Consider the following 13,989-nt stretch of genomic DNA (forward strand, 5'->3'; position numbering starts at 1 on the left):
TAAACTCTGTAACTATTTTAAAGTTACGATTGGCCTCATGGTGAAATCCCTGAGCAGTTTCCTTCCTCTCCAGAAAGTAAGTTAGGAAGGACACCTGTTACTTTGTAGTGACTGGGTTTATTGATACACCATCCAACGCTTAATTATGAACTTCACTATGCTCAAAAGGATATTCACCTTCTGATTTTTTTGTATTTTTACACATCTACCAATCAATGCCCTTCTTTGAGAGGCATTGGAAAACGTCCCTGGTCTTTATGGCTGAATCTGTGCTTGAAATTCACTACTCAACAGATAATTGTATGTGTGGGATACAGAGATGGGGTAGTAATTCAAAAATCATGTTAACCAGCATTGTTTAACACAGAATGAGTAAATGCAGCTTATTATGGTATTTCATTCAGCACATTTTTGCTTTTAATTTTCTGTTCAATTCTGAAATGGTCTACAAACAAAATTTCACTTTGACATGATGGGGTATAGTGTGTGTAGATCAGTGCACTCAAGATGGTGGCATGAGAGATTGTTCAATTTCTAGCTGAGGAACAATTTAAGGTTTTTCTCACAAAGTTTATAATTTTAGGCTGCAGTTGCAACAACAAAAAATATATTTAGCCATACAGTGTAGCTATTTGCACGAATGAGGTAGCCATTGAAATATTTTTTTGACGATGTCCAACAAATAAGCTTGCTAGCTATTGAAGTTTCAGCATGTTTAGCTAACATTAGCTAGCTGACATCTTCATGAATAGCAGCATGGAGTCAGGACATAACCAAACTGTTGCTGAGATAATGGATGTTAAGACCACCAAGGAGAAAGGAGGCATTGCTGAAACTCATGTGCACTCATGTGCACTTATGAATCATAACAATATTAATCAATATACAGCTGGTGACAGAAGTCAAAGATCAAACATCACACATAAAACTGATGTCTCTCCTGAGTTCTGCCCCATAGGAAAAGAACAAGTTGCTTTTATCATGCTTGTAGTCAACCTCCTGCAATGTCAATACCTGCTACTCCTCAGACCAAGCCCACGCATACACAGCTATACAAACTTGCAAGAAATACAATAGTTCCAGTGTTTTCTAAGGCCTCAGGAGTAAAAGCCACTCCCCCAAGTTGATTTATAGAGGTATGTCTGACTAGCCTCTTATCTCTTCTACTCCCTGCAGGGCTCTTTGTTTATCTTTGAAATGCTTTTCCGCCCATTTATTTATAAGAGGCACAGACTTAAAGACTGTGAAACAATTCTAAATCTTTAGAATTAATATATATATATATATATATATATATATATATATATATATATATATATATATTGTTAATCTGTAATCTAGGACCCTATACATGTAGAGGAGGAGGGGTCCCATAGCCCCTCCCCTTCTATTAATACTATACCTTATATTAATAATAAATTATTATAATACATCAAACATTTGGTGCAGCCCCTAATGTGACCCCAATTTGACCCCATCACTATATACAGACACGGGTTAGTCAGGCTTATTGAGGTAGTATGTACATGTAGGTATGGTTAAAGTGACTATACATATGTGATGAACAGAGAGTAGCAGAAGCGTAAAAAGAGGGTTGGTGGGTGGTGGGACACAATGCAGATAGCTCGGTTAGCCAATTTTAAAAAGATTTTTATTTTATTTTTTTATTTCACCTTTATTTAACCAGGTAGGCTAGTTGAGAACAAGTTCTCATTTGCAACTGCGACCTGGCCAAGATAAAGCGTAGCAATTCGACACATACAACAACACAGAGTTGCATATGGAATAAACAAAACATGCAATCAATAATACAGTAGAACAAAAGAAAACAAAAAGTGATAATATAGAATTAATCATTTAATATGGACTTCAGGTGTCCCTGGTGTTGAATGTTCACCAAACACATCTGTCATGATAAGCACAATACAATGTTTATTCAGGGTGAAAGGTTCTGTGGAAATTCTGATGTACATCATTTTATGGGCGTGGGAGGAGTTTGGCTGCTATATGAAAGAGTGCCTCTCCATTCCAGAGACACATATTCCGCTGTTGCGTCTTTGAACTTTACTTAGAGTCTTGACTCTTATTAAACAACTTTATTGCATATTGAATCAGACCAATCAGTTTTCTTTCATCAAGATCATCTATAGTCATCCTTAACACTGAGGCCTGCATATCATTCTATGTAAGTACACAACGTCTCTAAATAACTCATCTTGCTATATGAGGAAATATTTGAAAGCTATGTTTTTATTTTGACCAACAAATGATCAAGACTTTCAGGGAACATATGCTTCCTATATTCTGAAACAGTTGCTTAATCAGTTATATAGTCTAGTTAAACAAATATGGTATGGGTTTGTTGTCCCCTACGATGAAATTGGGGAGGGGACTACAGATCAGTCTGTCCGTTCGTTCGTAAGTTTGTTTGTAAGTTATATTATAATATATTATTGAATACCTGTGAACAGTGCAGCCTGTCTTAAAGAATATTGTTAAATGTTAATTCAATTAAATCTTTACTCTTTCAGATATTTAAAAGAAGAAACTTTGTTTGGAGAGGTGAGTTACAGCACCAAAAACACCTCATATTCCGAAGTGGTATCTATTACATTACATTCATACTCAACATCATAGGGCAGGTTATCATATTCTGATGTAGCATCTATTACATTCATACTCATCATTATTCATGATAATTTGTAATTATAGCAACATCAGAATTAATTTTAAAATGCATAGATGTGCTCACTTACACAACAATATGTTTCATTACACAAGTCACCAAGTTGATCAGGAAGAAACAGGAGGAGGTAGAGTGGGAGATGCTGGGAGTAGGAGAGGGACTCCATGGTGTTGATCAGGAAGAAACAGCAGGAGGTAGAGTGAGGAGGTGCTGGGAGTAGGAGAGGGACTCCATGGTGTTGATCAGGAAGAAACAGCAGGAGGTAGAGTGGGGAGGTGCTGGGAGTAGGAGGGGGACTCCATGGTGTTGATCAGGAAGAAACAGGAGGAGGTAGAGTGGGAGGTGCTGGGAGTAGGAGAGGGACTCCATGGTGTTGATCAGGAAGAAACAGCAGGAGGTAGAGTGGGGAGGTGCTGGGAGTAGGAGAGGGACTCCATGGTGTTGATCAGGAAGAAACAGCAGGATGTAGAGTGGGAGGTGCTGGGAGTAGGAGAGGGACTCCATGGTGTTGATCAGGAAGAAACAGCAGGAGGTGGAGTGGGGAGGTGCTGGGAGTAGGAGAGGGACTCCATGGTGTTGATCAGGAGAAACAGCAGGATGTAGAGTGGGAGGTGCTGGGAGAAGGAGAGGGACTCCATGGTGTTGATCAGGAAGAAACAGCAGGAGGTAGTGGGGAGGTGCTGGGAGTAGGAGAGGGACTCCATGGTGTTGATCAGGAAGAAACAGCAGGAGGTAGAGTGGGAGGTGCTGGGAGTAGGAGAGGGACTCCATGGTGTTGATCAGGAAGAAACAGCAGGAGGTAGTGGGGAGGTGCTGGGAGTAGGAGAGGGACTCCATGGTGTTGATCAGGAGAAACAGCAGGAGGTAGAGTGGGGAGGTGCTGGGAGAAGGAGAGGGACTCCATGGAGACTCTGAGGTTCCTAGCTGAGGAGGAAGGAATGGGTGTGATAGATTCCGGATGAATACAGATGTAAAAATCAGAGGAGGGTGGAGGACAAGGAGGAGTTAGGAGCAATTTAAGAATGTGTAATTCTCAGTGACCTGAGGATTGTGCAGCAATTTACTCACCCTAGACCAGAGCTACCGTCCTGTATTTTTTTATTCCAATCTCAATCTAGTCCACCTGATTCTAATAATTAACTGTTTGACAAGCTGAATCAGATTAGTTACCACTGGGTTTGTAGTGAACCTACAGGAGGGTAGCTTTCCATGACCAGGGTTGGAGAGCCCTGGTGTGAACCTACAGGAGGGTAGCTCTCCAGGAACAAGGTTGATGAGCCCTGCATTAGACTGATACAGTATGTTGCTTGACCTCTAATTCCAACCATGAGTCATTATATCCCTTGGTTATCGTTTGATCCTTATATCTTGTTCTTTAATTTCCTTTTGGTGCTTTGAATGTCTGAATCAGATCTCCTTTGAGTTGGAGCTTAGAGTTACAGTATGTACAAATGTGTATTTTTTAGGTTACTTGAAGCACGCACGCACGCGCACACGCACACACCCTCAACATGGCAACCACACTGGATCTAATAGGTGGTCAAGGAGGCAGTCCATTTGAATTCCACGGCATGAACAACGGTGCCACCCTCAAGAAGATCGGAGTGGCGGTGGAAGGCTGGCAGGTGAAAGCTGTGCGGGCGGAGCTTACCGACGGGAAAGTAGCAACTTTTGGAGATGCGAACACTTTCAAAGAGTTTGAGTTCAAACTCGGCGAGCGCATCACCAAGCTGTCACTGTGGGGCAACGGCGCCGGCACACGTCTGGGTGCCATCAAGTTCACGACGAGTGAGAACCGGGAGTTCTTTGAAAAAATGACCAGCTGGGGACTGAAGACTGAGTACACCATAGATGTGGGGTCTGGAATCTGCCTGGGGCTGCAGGGCAGGTATGGCTCAGACATTGACTGCATGGGCTTCCTCTTCATCAACACCATCAAGTCGTCCGTGCTGACCGACATGAAGTATCCCACCCTGTCTCTCTTCAAACCCCAGGTGAGATCTTTTATAGATGTGTGTAGACAGGCTCAGGAAAACTCTACCGATGCTCTAACATTAAGGGGGCTGTCCACTTTAAAACATGTAATCCAATATGGGGGTCGACATTCATCAGGCATCTAATTTCTAGGACAGTCAGACACACATACAGACACATTAGTTATTATTGTTGGCTTTCTAAAAAACAATTGATCAGTTCCTCACTGATGACTATCTCTTAAATTGTCTTTGTCTTGTCTGAACAATTTGTATATTTGTGTGTGTGTCTGTGTGTGTGTGTTTATTTTAGGTGAGCCCAGAATATGTGAAATCTCTGTCTCACCACAATGACACCTCATTGGTTCAAGAAGAGTCAATTTCATACAGCAAGACACTGACCAAGACTTCCTCCTGGTCCGTCAGCAACAAGATAGAGTCCACCTTGAATGTGTCCGTCAAAGCAGGGATCCCTGATCTGGTCGAGGTGACATCAGGGTTCAGCTTGACCGTGGGAGTGGAGCATTCCACCAGCCTGCAGAAGACAGAGACCATAACAGAATCGGATACCATCAACCTGAAGATCCCGCCAGGGAAGACCATGGATGTTGAGATCACAGTGGGGAGAGCAAATATCGACCTCGACTACGAGGCCAAAGTGAAAGTCACCTGCATGAATGGCAGTCAGCTGGTCTTCCCATCCAATGGCGTCTACACTGGTGTGACTTACACTTCAGCGAGGGTATCCACAAAGGAGAGATAATAAGTACAGTGATAGAATTAACTAATTCTTTGTGTGCCTTTTCTGTTACTATGATCATCTTTGAGTGATTATAATTGAACCCAGTTGACTCAGCTCTTTCTGTTATTATGATAAACTTTGAGTGATTCTAATTCAACCCAGTTGACTCAGCTCTTTCTGTTATTATGATAAACTTTGAGTGATTCTAATTCAACCCAGTTGACTCAGCTCTTTCTGTTATTATGATAAACTTTGAGTGATTCTAATTCAACCCAGTTGACTCAGCTCTTTCTGTTATTATGATAAACTTTGAGTGATTCTAATTCAACCCAGTTGACTCAGCTCTTTCTGTTATTATGATACACTTTGAGTGATTCTAATTCAACCCAGTTGACTCAGCTCTTTCTGTTATTATGATAAACTTTGAGTGATTCTAATTCAACCCAGTTGACTCAGCTCTTTCTGTTATTATGATAAACTTTGAGTGATTCTAATTCAACCCAGTTGACTCAGCTCTTTCTGTTATTATGATACACTTTGAGTGATTCTAATTCAACCCAGTTGACTCAGCTCTTTCTTTCTGTCTCAGCAGAGGGTTTAACAACAGGTGGGTCATTCCTACAATACGGTGCCTTTGTGTTCCATGACATGTTACCACATACACTACCGGTCAAAAGTTTTAGAACACCTACTCATTCAAGGGTTTTTCTTTATTTTGACTATTTTCTACATTGCAGAATAATAGTGAAGACATCAAAACTATGAACTAACACATATGGAATCATGTAGTAACCCAAAAAGGTGCTAAACAAATCAAAAAAGATTTTAGATTCTTCAAATAGCCACCCTTTGCCTTGATGACAGCTTTGCACACTCTTGGCAATCTCTCAACCAGCTCCATGAGGTAGTCACCTGGAATGCATTTCAATTAACAGGTGTGCCTTCTTAAAAGTTAATTTGTGGAATTGATTTCCTTCTTAATGTGTTTGAGCCAATCAGTTGTGTTGTGACAAGGTAGAGGTGGTATACAGATGACAGCCCTATTTGGTAAAATACCAAGTCCATTTTATGGAAAGAACAGCTAAAATAAGAAAAGAGAAACCAAAGTCCATCATTACTTTAAGACATGAAGGTCAGTCAATCTGGAAAATTTCAAGAACTTTGAAAGTTTCTTCAAGTGCAGTTGCATAAACCATCAAGCTCTATGATGATACTGGCTCTCATGAGGACCGCCACAGGAATGGAAGACCCATAGTTACGTTTGCTGCATGTCTAAGTTTATTAGAGTTACCAGCCTCAGAAACTGCAGCTCAAATAAATGCTTCACATAGTTCAAGTAAAAGACATATCTTAACATCAACTTTTCATAGGAGACTGTGTGAATCAGGCCTTCAGGGTCGAAATAAACCCCTACTAACAGACACCAATAAGAAGAAAGAGACTTGCTTGGGCCAAGAAATCTGAGCAATGGACATTAGACTGGTGGAAATGTGTCATTTGGGCTGGAGTCCAAATTTGAGTTTTTGGATCCAAACCGTTGCGTCCAACCGCCGCATTGTGGGCAAACGGATGAGCTCTGCATGTGTATTTCCCACCGTGAAGCATGGAGGAGGAGGCGTTTTGGTATGGGGGTGCTTTGCTAGTGACACTGTCTGTGATTTATTTAGAATTCATGGCACAATTAACCAGCATGGCTACCACAACATTCTGCAGCGATACACCATCCCTTCTGGTTTGAGCTTAGTGGGACTATCATTTGTTTTTCAACAAGACAATGACCCAACACACCTCCAGGCTGTGTAAGGGCTATTTCACCAAGAAGAAGAGTCCACCTTAACCATATGATTCCATATGTGTTACTTCATAGTGTTGGTGTCTTCACTATTATTCTACAATGTAGAAAATAGTCAAAATAAAGAAAAACCCTTGAATGAGTACTTACTGAACCACATTCTTTGTGAAATGTTTTAATATATGATTAGACCCAAATTTACCATAAAAACTTTACCATATCAAACTTCCATTTGATATAATATTAATGCAATTCACAAATATTCACAAATATTTTTCACAAATATTTTAATTATCATTACGTTGAGTTCTCTTTCTAATCAAATTGTTTATCATGACTAATTTATTATTTAATATCAGAATCTTCCAATGTGTTTGTCAGCACACACACACACACACACACACACACACACACACACACACACACACACACACACACACACACACACACACACACACACACACACACACACACACACACACACACACACACACACACACACACACATCACAACTGCTGCTAACAGAATATTATGATTGCTAAATACTGCACAATTTAAACACTTGCCCCAATCCCCCCTTCCCCCAAATAAGTTTAAATATTGGACTGTAAATTGTGCAGCATCTCAGCTGCATATCAGTTTCAATTTAAGAGCATATTCTAGTAACTATCTGGCGGCAGGTAGCCTTGTGGTTAAAGCGTTGGGCCAGTAACCGAAGGTTGCTAGATTGAATCCCCAAGCTGACAAGGTAAACTTCTGTCGATCTGCCCGTCAGTTCCTAGGCTGTCATTGTAAATAAGAATTTGTTCTCAGCTGACAACTTGCCTAGTTAAACAAAGGTTAAAACCATTGAAAAGAGAGAAAACGTTTGACCTCTGTCATTGCCAACAAAGAGTATATTACAAAGTATTCAGATAAAACTTTTGTTATTGACCAAATACTTATTTTCCACCAAAATTTTCAAATAAATGTATTAAAAATCCTACAATGTGATTTTCTGCATTTTTTTCCTAATTTTGTCTGTCATAGTTGAAGTGTACCTATGATGAATATTACAGGCCTCTCTCATCTTTTTAAGTGGGAGAACTTGCACAATTGGTGGCTGACTAAATACTTGTTTGCCCCACTGTAGATCAACATGTAAAGTGTTGGTCCCATGTTTCATGACCTGAAATAGAAGATCCCATAAATATTCCACACACACAAAAAATGTAATTCTCTCAAACTATTTTCACAAAATGTGTTTACATCGCTGTAAGTGAGCATTTTTCCTTTGCCAATGTAATCCATCCACCTGACAAGTGTGGCATATCTGTGGTGGTAGTTTCTGTATTATCAAATGATGAGAGACAAACTTAGTCAAAGTTGTAGTTCATCAAAAATCTTTATTCACTTATTACTAAAGGAGCAAGCTCACGACATGCACACAGAGTGAATAGAGTGAAAGCTCTGCAACAACGAGGCTGGTCAACACAACACTCTTGACTGTTGGGTTGAGAGCCCAGACAGAAAGAGTACCAACATCTTTTATATGGCAAAGATACACCCCCCCCCCCCCCCCCCCCTTAGTCTACATGACAAACAACAGATGTGTGGAATGGGTCACAAGGTGAGACTTGATAAATGAGATAGGAGTATCCTCCAGCCAGATAGCATTTGTTATGGAGACTGTTCTTATTGTACAGAGTTTGGCCCCTAAGACAAGGCTCTGATCTCATCCCTGGTACCTCACAGTACAGAACCACCAACTCATTCTATGGCATAAATCAGCGGTCAGCTCCACATACCCCTATCTCAGGTAAAAACCCATGTCTTGAGCACACGCCTAGACAAGCTCATTGAGGAGAGTGAGCCTCTGGGTCATACACTATCCCAGGATAGGTGCAACATCAGAGATAATGTACAATGGTTCCAGACACTAACCCCACACATCCCATATCAGACCGTATCTCCCCCAAGGCTGAAGGAGAGAGTAACTGGAGCACAGACATTGTGGAGACAAGTAATTGGTTCCCCAATAATCACGCCATCATATGAAGACAATGTTCCCTCCTGTCCTCTTCTCTTTCTGGTATTCTGCATAGCAACAGGGACATGTGCTAGACAAGCCTGACTTCTCGCCTCTCTGGGCCCCAGGTGACTGAGGCCCAAAGGAGGGAGGAAGTGCAACTGCCAACACCAGAGTCCAAAGAGATACATTCTAATAACAAGAGTTCAATCAATTAAGCATAATATGTAGATAAGACATCTTAATTATCTATGTTACCGAGCTAATTCTGATTCTTCAGCCACATATCAAGAATCTGATTAAACAACATTACACGGTGAACCTTGTGCTGGGGACAATAAAATGTCACTCTAAAATGTGCAGTTTTGTCACAGAACACAATGCCACAGATGTCTCAAGTTGAGGGAGAGTGCAATTGGCATGCTTAATGCCGGAAATGTCCACGAGAGCTGTAGCCAGGGAATGTAATGTTCATGTTTCTACCATAAGCCGCGTCCAATGTCAATTTAGAGAATTTTTCACAATGTCCAACCAGCCTCACAACTGCAGACCACGTGTGGGAAATTCAATTGATTTGACATGATGTGGAAAGGCACACACCTGTCTATATAAGGTCCCACAGTTGACAGTGCATATGTCACACCCTGACCTTAGAGATCCTTTTTATGTCTCTAGTTTGGATTGGTCAGGGCGTGAGTTGGGGTGGGTATTCTATGTTCTGTATGTCTATGGTTTGGCCGGGTAGGGTTCTCAATCAGGGACACCTGTCTATCGTTGTCTCTGATTGAGAACCATATTTAGGCTGCCTTTTCCCACCTGTGTTTGTGGGAAGTTGACTTTGTTTAGGGCACATGGCCTTTAGCTTCACTGTTTGTTTTTGTAGTGTTTATTGTTTTGTTCGGCGTCATTTTTATTAATAATAGACAATGTACGCTCACCACGCTGCACCTTGGTCCTCTTCTTTTAATGGCCGTGACAGCATGTCAGAGCAAAAACAAGCCATGAGTTTAAAAAAAAAATCTGACACAGCGGTTGCATTATGGAGAAGTCTCTTTAATTCTGTGAATAACAGTTGTATCTTTTATCGATGTTTATTATGAGTATTTCTGGGATTTCTGTTGCTATCTGCAAGATCATCGGATGTTTTGGAATCAAAACATTACTGCACGTAACGCGCCAATGTAAACTGAGATTTTTGGATATAAATATGCACATTATCGAACAAAACATACATGTATTGTGTAACATGATGTCCTATGAGTGTCATCTGATGAAGATCATCAAAGAGTGATTCATTTTATGTATAATTCTGCTTTTTGTGACTCCTATCTTTGGCCGGAAAATGGCTGTTTTTTTATACTTGGCTCTGAACTAACATAATTATATGTTGTGCTTTCGCTGTAAAGCCTTTTTGAAATTGGACACGATGGGTAGATTAACAAGATGTTTATCTTTCATTTTCAGTATTGGACTTGTTAATGTGTGAAAGTAACATATTTCGAAAAAATATTTTTCATTTTACTTAATTTCCTCTCAATGTCTCTAAATTAAACACTGTTACTTGACTTGTTATTGGTTGCATAAGTATTCACACCAATGAATTGAACGTGGTTGACATCTACCAATAGCATAATTCATCTCCCTACATTATCTTCTTCATGACTCAGTTTATGACCCTTAAAGTTGCCCTTTAAAACATATACACCTGCTGACCAATTGCAACCAAATGAAAGCCAAATACCATTCCCCCATTGACACTTCCAACAGGCAGTGTCGGTGGAACAGACATGAGTTTCTTGAATTAATTAAAAGCTATCACTCTCATTTTCACAACACAAAAATAAAATATTAGAAAAAATAGAAAAGGACATTTTCTATCCCAGTGACTGTATGAAGAATGTGAAACGTGTATAAATTCACAAGAACCGGATTCTCATCAAATGAAACATTCTTGCTAGTGGCAAATAAAAACAGTCCAGGTGGTAGATATAAAGTGAAAACGTTTCATTTTTTTTTTTACCAACTGTAAATAACATTTGCACCATGCATTGTTAAAACAAATATCTAACAAATCAAACTAACATTAAGTGTCAGTGCGGCTTTCCCTGCCATAAAAAAAACAAACAAGAAAAACTTTTACCCGTTGCAAATAAAAATCAGTCCTGCAACTTGGTAAATCCAGTAACCATGAAGCTAGTCGCCAGCGCGAATTTCCCTTCCATTAACAAAAGCCTTGACTTCTGCCAAATATGCACTTTCCCCTTCATTCCTTGCTCTTTCAATCATGGGCCACAGACGATTCTAAGTGTCTTTATCAAACGCTGTCAGGGCCTCCTTGAACCACAGGTTGTTCTTTAAATAGTCATTTTTCTTAGCACTTTTCCTAATCAGATCCGTTGCTGTCCTGGAGACTAATGTCATGATCACTGGTCGCGGTGGCTGGTTGTTCTCCACATCTCCCAGCCTACCCAGGCGGTGCACCACACCCAGAGAACCTGCAACAATATTCTGCTCGTCCTCTGGGACTATTGCCCTGCAAATATCATTCAGTTTTGCTTTGATGTTCTCATCAGATCTTTCTGTGATTCCGTCAATTTGAAGATTCCATCTCTGTCAGTCTCGTTAACCTTTGACTCCATTTTCAATTAGTTTCTTCTCCTGCTTTGCAACTTGAGTATTCAATGTTGCGTTCTGCTCCTTCAGAGTATTTACTTCTTCAGCATTGAAATCAATCACTTTCTTCAGGTTAACGATGCAGACAGTGTTCTTTTACACCAAGTCCATGATGTCATCTGCTCTCTCTTTGATTTTAGCCCCCCCCCCCAAATTCACCCCCCCCCCCCTACACTGCAAGCATATGAATGAGTTTCAGCAATGCATCTTTTCTCCTTGGTGGTCTTAACATCCATTATCTCAGTTTGGTTATGTCCTGACTCCATGCTGCTATCTATGAAGATGTTAGCTAGCTAATTAGCTATTTTGAATCATTTTGAAATTAGTCAAGCCATTTAAAAAATGTTGACGATGTCCAACTAATAAGCTAGCCAGCTTTTGAAGAGTTTCAGCGTGTTTAGCTAACCAAAGTATGACTATATATTTTCTTTGTTGCAACTGCAGCCTAAAATTAATAAACCTTGTGAGAAAACCCTGAAATTGTTCCTTAGCGAGCGAGACATTTTATGACCTCTCCTCCCGCCATCTAGAGCGCATGCCGTCATCTCAAAAACTTGTCTGGGACAGCTAAATCGTGTCCAAAAATGTCTGGTGTACATCTGGCTTTAAACATGAAGAGAACATCTTGACAGGATGTACAGCGCCTTCAGAAAGAATTCACACCCCATAACCTTTTCCACATTTTGCTATGTTATTGCCTGACTTTAAAATAGATAAAATTGAGATGTTGTGTTACTGATCGACACACAATACTAATGTGGTGGTTATCGGTGTGGTGGTTACTTGGTAGCCACCCCCATTGTGAGTCATCTTTTACCGCACCTGTCCCTGATGCTGCACCTTCTATTGGCGTGATGGTTCACGCCTAAGCTCGAAAGCCAAGGTGTCCGGGCTCCTAGCCCTTAGTCTTTTGATGCTTCGAAAGCGGTGCCTGCAAGCTCTCAGAGCTTCGAGATCGGCAAACCGACCAGTAGGGCCCAAGTAGTTGATGAGGTTGGGAGACATGTTTGACAGAAACAGTTGTTTGAATGGTAATAGGTATTCCATTTCTGTTTCAGTGAGCATGCCAAAGTAAGCTGAACGAAGCCTATGATAGTAGGGTTGTGGGTTTTCATTTCGAGGGTTGTTTGATATTGTTAGCCAACGAGCTGTCGTGTTTGCGAGTCGCAGAACCACTTAATTCTATTTTCTAAATCGTAGCTCGCTTAGTGTAGTCATTTTGCATGTGTTGCTCTTGTAGACGGATGAACCTTGTCACGTGTCTGTTGGGTGTTCGCTTCAATAGGTAGTCTGTCAGCATTCATAGCTTTTGGGTAGCCATCCAAGGCGTCCTCTATGTCTGCTAAGAATGTTTCAGTGTCATTTGGCTTTCCTGGAACGGGGTCAGAGAGGCGGAAAGTTTTTGAAGATTTTGTCAAGGCGATCCCCGCCAAGTGCACAAGGAGCATCTGCACTCTCCCGTGTAGAATTGTGGGCCAAATGGCCAAGAGGAAAGTCAAGATGTGGTTCCTTTGGGGAGGAGGTGCTATGTCACTTTGGGCTGAATGGCCAAGAGAAAAAGGCTGAAATCTCCTGATGTCTACATTCCCTCGTTCCTTGAGCTCCGGATGTGAGCTAGGATGCTTGGTTCGGTTGTCCCGCGATAGCGCTGTTCTGGAGTTCCTCCAGATGATACCTAAGGGTGGTATTCTGCTGCGTTGCAGAGTCCATCTGGGAGTTGAGGGTTTTATTTTAGACACGTAGGTGTCGCCCTTGCTCCGCTCAGCCTCATACTTATCTGTCATGGTTTGCAGGGAGAGGTCTCGAGTGTGGAGCGAGAGATCCAGTGGTGAGACGTTCTCCTTTTGTTTAGAGGTCATCTTTTCCTACTTTCTCACCTTTTCTTTCTCAGCCTTAACATTGTGTTCGTGGATATGCCAAATTTACTGCTTACCTTGACGATGTGGTGATTCATTTGTCTACTTGGTCTGATCATCTCGCCACCTTAACCTCTCTTGGGTACGTGAGACGTTTGCTTCCCAACTCTTCAACAGCCAGTGAAACTGCTGGGCGCCAAATTCAAATTCAAATACAGAAATACTCTTTATAAAAATTCAGAAAACAAAATTAATTTT

The 13,989-nt window shown here is 41.0% G+C and overlaps 1 protein-coding gene across 1 annotated transcript; it reads left to right on the forward strand.

Annotated features, from left to right (window-relative positions):
• The first annotated feature begins 2,025 nt into the window (after window positions 1-2,025).
• LOC139368985 (aerolysin-like protein) lies at window positions 2,026-5,900 on the forward strand. Its single transcript, XM_071108520.1, has 4 exons — window positions 2,026-2,185; window positions 2,532-2,562; window positions 4,153-4,680; window positions 4,973-5,900. The coding sequence occupies exons 3-4, from the start codon at window positions 4,198-4,200 to the stop codon at window positions 5,420-5,422; spliced, it is 933 nt and encodes a 310-aa protein (XP_070964621.1). The 5' UTR covers window positions 2,026-2,185; window positions 2,532-2,562; window positions 4,153-4,197; the 3' UTR covers window positions 5,423-5,900.
• Window positions 5,901-13,989: the final 8,089 nt, after the last annotated feature.

This window comes from Oncorhynchus clarkii, chromosome 16 (genome assembly GCF_045791955.1).
Source record: "Oncorhynchus clarkii lewisi isolate Uvic-CL-2024 chromosome 16, UVic_Ocla_1.0, whole genome shotgun sequence".
In the NCBI taxonomy this organism is placed as follows: Eukaryota; Metazoa; Chordata; class Actinopteri; order Salmoniformes; family Salmonidae; genus Oncorhynchus; species Oncorhynchus clarkii.

Coding starts and splice junctions, on each gene's coding strand:
- LOC139368985 (XM_071108520.1), top strand. CDS start 4,198: ATGGCAACCACACTGGATCTAATAGGTGGTCAAGGAGGCAGTCCATTT. Junction 4,681..4,972: donor TGTCTCTCTTCAAACCCCAG/GTGAGATCTTTT, acceptor TGTTTATTTTAG/GTGAGCCCAGAATATGTGAA.